General features: G+C 40.7%; 1 protein-coding gene across 2 annotated transcripts in view; it reads right to left on the bottom strand.

Moving 5' to 3' along the window:
• Nucleotides 1-1,491: 1,491 nt before the first annotated feature.
• LOC138026059 (protein AAR2 homolog) overlaps nucleotides 1,492-5,895 on the bottom strand; it is a 6,913-nt gene continuing 2,509 nt past the window's right edge. The window contains exons 2-6 of one of the 2 annotated variants that reach the window (XM_068873246.1): nucleotides 4,946-5,290; nucleotides 4,726-4,785; nucleotides 4,230-4,328; nucleotides 4,008-4,096; nucleotides 1,492-1,953 (exon numbers count right to left, since the gene is read on the bottom strand). In XM_068873246.1, the coding sequence (XP_068729347.1) occupies nucleotides 1,804-1,953; nucleotides 4,008-4,096; nucleotides 4,230-4,328; nucleotides 4,726-4,785; nucleotides 4,946-5,290 (743 nt within the window). In that variant the 3' untranslated portion in view covers nucleotides 1,492-1,803. Of the gene's footprint in view, nucleotides 1,954-3,565; nucleotides 3,779-4,007; nucleotides 4,097-4,229; nucleotides 4,329-4,725; nucleotides 4,786-4,945; nucleotides 5,291-5,895 lie in introns of those variants that run through there. The other variant, XM_068873247.1, reaches the window with a different exon arrangement.

The raw sequence follows: 5,895 nt of genomic DNA, 5'->3' as shown, positions 1-5,895 counted from the left end.
GTGTGTTATTATTGATGACGTAGTTCGCTAGAGGTTGCTATGGTGGTGATCACGTCAGTACATGTTTAACGGCCGGGATTTTGCGAGGCAGGTCATTTTATGAGGACCGCGAGTGCGAAAATGTTTTATTAGCTGTATTATCTGCGAATTCAGCTTGTTTAAATGGTTTTAACATCAATTTAACGCCTTACTCCCTCAAGGTTTGTTCACGCCTGCATCTGCGCATTAGGGCGATTCTCTCGAGATCATACATTTTCCTTTGTGACAGTATTTCAATAAACGGAACTGGCTCCATAGCCTTAGCAGCGAGGGCACCTCAGGTTTACCACTTATAATATCGTATGCCAGCAGTCAGCTTCCTATTTAACCAGAATATAATTGTCTGAGTCGTTGAGTTATTTGTATGCAGGAAATAGGGTAAACGTTCAAAAATACGTGCAGCACTATTAACCAATAATTTTACTGCTTCTTGGTGTTGTGTTTTCAGCAGCTGTCGCCGTTTCTTAACTCCCCAATATTAGGGAGCATAAGCACGCGCGTTTTTGAGGCGCGGACGGCAACCGGAAGTGAGCTGTTTTCTCTCTTTAACTTGTCTTCACGCAACCACATTTACATTGCTAAGTATCTTTTCGCCGTTAGAGATGATAAGTATAAAAATCTGGGAGACACCACTGGCCTAGCACGCGAAATGTTCTCTTCCGGTTGCCGTCCGCGTCTCAAAAACGCGCGTGCTTAAGCTCCCTAATAAGCAAGTCCAACGACGAAGACGACAGCTATGAGGACGTCATCTGAAAATATAACCTCGCGTTGTTGTTATCATTTCGCGCTTATTCCAAGTCATTCGGCTTTAGAAAATGTCTGCCACCTTTCCAGGAATAAAATCGGAATGAAAGGTATGAATGTTTGGAGAGAAAATTGAAAATCTATTGTCGGTTACACACGGCGTCCACACAACATTAAACTCGGTCACGCAATTCATGTCATTTTTCCCGCATGAAAACGGCTGGGAAGTGAGCCAACATGTAAAACCCACGGGTGGATCGTGCAGAGGATGCAAACTTCGGATTAGAGAAGGGAAAAGTATCTACCAGTAGGGGGAAAGTTCGTAACTTATCAGAACTAGAACAAGGTTAATTTATTTCACCAGACAATTAGATCGCCAAATAATCACAAATCAGTGAATTTTTACTAGTGGGATGCCAAAAATAGGTGCAAATTCCACACGAATGAACGCGTACGTAATTTGGGAATAGAATAGCCCAGAGATAGTGGTGGACGAAAGTGGGTGTCTTTGAAATGCGCGGTTCAGAATGGTTATGACGGTTATGGACTATCGCACAGAATTGGGACTCGGTTGGGGAGGCGAAGTTCTCCTTCATAACTTGGTCATGCGCAGACTACCGAGTTTTGGTCGCAAGTTCATTTGTTAATTCGAAATATGTGGACGTGTACGAGTCACACAACACGTTGTCGCACAACAATATGCACAAATCCCATCACAATGTTTTTTATATGCATGGCTACTAAATGCACGACTGAGTTGGATCATGGAGCGTTTGTTCGCTCTTAATCAAGGAGACCGAATTATTTGAGTTAAAAAAACTCCTTTGCAAATGTTTAAGGTTCTGCCATGATCATGATAAGTCAGCTGGAATGAATCGACTTCACTGAATAAGCCACTACGTGTAAAGAGCGCACACGCAGTGTCCCTCCGAAAGCAGATCGATTTCCGGTTGTCTAGCTTACTGCGTCCAACGTCTATTTCGATTGAAAAGTCGCACAAAGTATACGCATTTGCGCATGTCAAGTTTCCACGACAACCGGCGCAAAATCGTCAGGTTCTGTTTCAAAGTCCCAGTTGAATCGCTTTGTCAAATGACGCCGGAATCTTCGCGCTTTTTCCACAAGCTTCTTATCCACTGCCGTTGAGCTTTCCAAATTCGAGAAAAACACCTTCAGGAATAAAAAGGGGAGAACATGCAGAGTGAACACAGAGCGAGAAGTACCTTTGCGAACAAGGACAACAAGTGTCTTAAGGAGATCACACTCGGGGATACTCGGGAAAAACCCGAAAGCTCATTTGCAGAAGTCGAGCCTACGATCTTCCGATGACTACTTCGGGTGCTCTGCCACTGAGCCATAGCAGAGTCGTGGATAGGAAAGGAAAGGAACTTTATCTAAGTGTCTAGTCGTTCTAGCGCTGGAGCACTAATTGGGGACACTGTAAACTGAAATTAACAATTAACGCAAATCAAGTCAACATGGTTCAAGTCACAATTGTCCTGCTATATTGGACTAAGAACGTGTCATTCTCGCAAATGGATTAAAGTAAATGGTTAATGCTAACCCCAGTAGACGAATAAAGAGATGTATTTACATGTATCAATAATGACTCGGAGATGCCCGGCGGCGACTCGGAGATAATCGGTAAAAAGTCCATGTACTTCTCAAAGGAATTGAGCCTATAACCTTCCGATCACTAGTTTGCAACCAATCTCAAAAGACAAAAATTAGAATGGTGTAATGTACAAATTTTGGTGGACGTAGAAACAAAGATGTGAGATCTATTGTTTCCATCCGCCAACAGGGCAGATGCGATGAAACGTGAAAAGCATCTGCAGGAGACTCACGAGAATTTACCACGTTTCTTCGCTAAAATAAGATATTAACATCAGAACACGTTTTTTCCCTTTTCTCTTCTTCGCTTTTCGTGGGTCACACAAAATACGGTAAATTTGCAAAAACTGGCAGTCATTTTTTTCCCACAGACAAGCAAGTAAAGAGGGCTGGGTATAAGCCCAGTTATTTTACGAGCTGATTTGCTTTCCTTTGTTGCAGAATTTTTGCAACGTAGGTTAGATCTCGGTGCCTGCGATGATCACTTTCACGGAGACCAACATACTACGCAATTTTTAAATATATGAAAATTTCACATATTTTTTCTATCAATAGAGGTTAGCTCACGTTAAATGCTCTCGTTCAACCTAATAGTCGGGCCGCTTATCTAAAAACAGGTCAATTAGGTTCAACGAATTGAAAAACAGTGTTAGCTTTTCAAAGAATTTATTAAAGCTGAAAGGATGTGGGGCAGATGTGGAAAGCTAAAACAAGAGTTGTGCGAAGGCCGTTCAAATGGTTGCAATATCGGGCCAACAATTATTTAGCCAACACTTTGATCGCGAGGAACTAGGAACGAGACTGAAACCAGACTCTCCCGTCCAGATCGTGAGCACGCGTGTGTTCTACAAATGTTGAACGGACTGTTAAAACGGCTTTAACTACATCCAACATTTTCTATAACAAAAGAAACGTCGAATCGATGTTGAATGAAAGTTGAATCAACACGCTTTCAACAAGCTTTCAATATTTTTGCCCTTTCAACTATGTTTAACGACCTGTTCAAACGCACCCAAGATTTGGTTGAACCAGAAGCTCGTGACTTTGAAGGGTTTAAATGTGGTTCAGAGTTGGGGCTCTTTTAGTGTAAGAATTTCTTTATTTGGATGTAACTTTACGTAGCTCGTGCATCTTCCCGCGCGTGCAGCATCGATCCGATTTTGTCCATATTTGGGCATAAAATTTGTGTCCTAAAATCCCCAGCTTTGTTCCACGGAAAAGAGTTGCAAATTACACGCTGCAAGGTCACGTGCTTCTTGTTGAACAGAGTGTTGAATGCAAGTTGAAGCAAAAGTTGAAACCGTCTTTATGAGCCTTTACATGACCACATCAACTTGTGTCATAAAACCTCTCGAGTCACGAAATGCAGGACAGCGATTTCCTAGCACCAAAAAAAACAAAAAGAACGAATCATTGCCCTTCCAACATTCTTGATTTTTGAAAAAGCTCGCTATTTACGGACACTGAGTGTCCAACTGATATCAAAAGCAGCAGTAACGAAAACGAAATTCACCATAACAAGATAATATGAGGCACTCCTTTCTTCACTCAACATACAGTTCACTTTTGCAGTTAACAGTATTAAAAGCCATAACTATGTAAAAGCATACCTGTAATGTCGTAGTTAGAAAATTGTTTGTCGACACAATGTCTACAAAAAAGTCCTTTGGTATTTCTAAAACTTGGAAATGGAGGATTCCTGAAAAGTAAAGAGTATCATCGGCGTTATTTAGGGAAGAACTCCCCTCATCTCTCCCAAATAATTAATTATCATTTACTGCTTAGCAAAAAAACAACCTTACAATAACAATAATAATAATAATTTAACTAACCTATCAGGCCATCAAATAAGTCTACATTTGTCTGCAAAGCTTCATCACAAGAGCACAATAGATTCAGAAGTTTTTTCCAGTGTTCAAATGCATCATACACTAAATAGAATCAGACATAAAAATATAATAAAAATGTCACATGTGTTGTCCTGAACAAAGTTGTTCCCAAGGTCTATACTTCCTGTTCTCTTAAGGGGTGGGGGAGGAGAGGTTGGGAACTTGGTTTATAGCCTGCGTAGCCAGTGATTCTGTTGTTGCAGAGAGCAAGAGATTTCGAGCGGTGTGTAGAAGGCTGGGCCCCACCCTTCTCCTAGTTTTTCTGCTGGAGATCTCCCACGTTCCGCAACAACAGAACCACCAGCTATGCAGGCCACTTGGTTTAGTATAGAGGGCAAAGAGAGAGTGCACTGATTTTCATGGGGATCGTTGGTTACACAAGTCAGAAACTCCAAGATTGAAAATTACACGTGTTCATGCAAACATACATGTACAGTACCTTGACCCACAAGGAAGCAGACAAAAGCAAACTGCAATTCACCAAGAATTTCCTTCCTGTCTGAAATAAATGAAGCCATACATTAAGCAAGAATAAACTACACAACATTGAGAGAGTTAAGTGTTTTCAGTCCTATAAACTTGGTCCTAGGCAAACACATCAAAGCCAGTATGGAATACTATAGTTTTCCAAGTGATGGACACCACATGGCAGAACTCACCTTTTATGCTGTTTAACATGCATCTGAGGGCGTAACTACCATCTATGCTGTGTTTGCTGATCTCCAAAGGAGATGCTCCTTCTGGATATCGATATTTTGGAAACTCTGTGAATTGGATGACAGCTTCAGGGTACAGCTGAATAGACATGACTGAATGCTCCGATGCCGAACCTGTCGCTCTTAAGTATTGAGGACCCACTGGTAGCTGAGTAACAGATGATATTTTCTTGCATGTTGGCTGAACTCTTTCCAGTAAATCTTTAGTTATATAGTTGGTCAGGGAGACCCACTTTTTGAAATTCTCATAAGGGTAGGGACCAAGAAATCTATCCATCTCTTGAAGACCTTCATTTCAAAGAAAAAGACGGGGAAGTGGGAGAGTTTACCTCAAGCAACTTGAAGGAAACAAACTTAAAAGATCTAAAAACATCCACACACAATGTTTGTAAAGAGCAGGGGAGATTATCAGACAACGAACAACGATGGATTGATGGGTGGATCAATAGTACCGGTATGTAATGTTTAAAAAATGAGCAGCACCGTTTTATCAGGTTTAAAAACATGACGCATAGCCGAGTGTTTTTAGACCAGACACATCCTGTGAGTCTTTTAAATGGCTTCAAAAACATTCCACAAAAAGCATGTCATTCGGGAGACCAAACAAAGGTTCGAATTGTGAGAGGAGACCATTAATAAACACACACAAAAAAATATTGTCTTCAAAATTATTCTATATATAAATAATTCTAATTAGGAGTGTTTTATTGGGTTTAAAGCTCGTGATATGTGACACTTTATCAGTGCTTTGATAGCCCGTTAGACTATTAAAGAGTTTTTGAATGATCAATTCGTTGATCAATAACTGGATACTACTGTTGATGGAGAAAATATCCGACAGTCATATTTGCAACTGTGGATATGAAATAATTGGCTGTGTAAAAAAAATTGTC

Source organism: Montipora capricornis, chromosome 12 (genome assembly GCF_036669925.1).
Source record: "Montipora capricornis isolate CH-2021 chromosome 12, ASM3666992v2, whole genome shotgun sequence".
Lineage (NCBI taxonomy): Eukaryota > Metazoa > Cnidaria > Anthozoa > Scleractinia > Acroporidae > Montipora > Montipora capricornis.
This window is presented reverse-complemented; position numbering and strand designations above follow the sequence as displayed.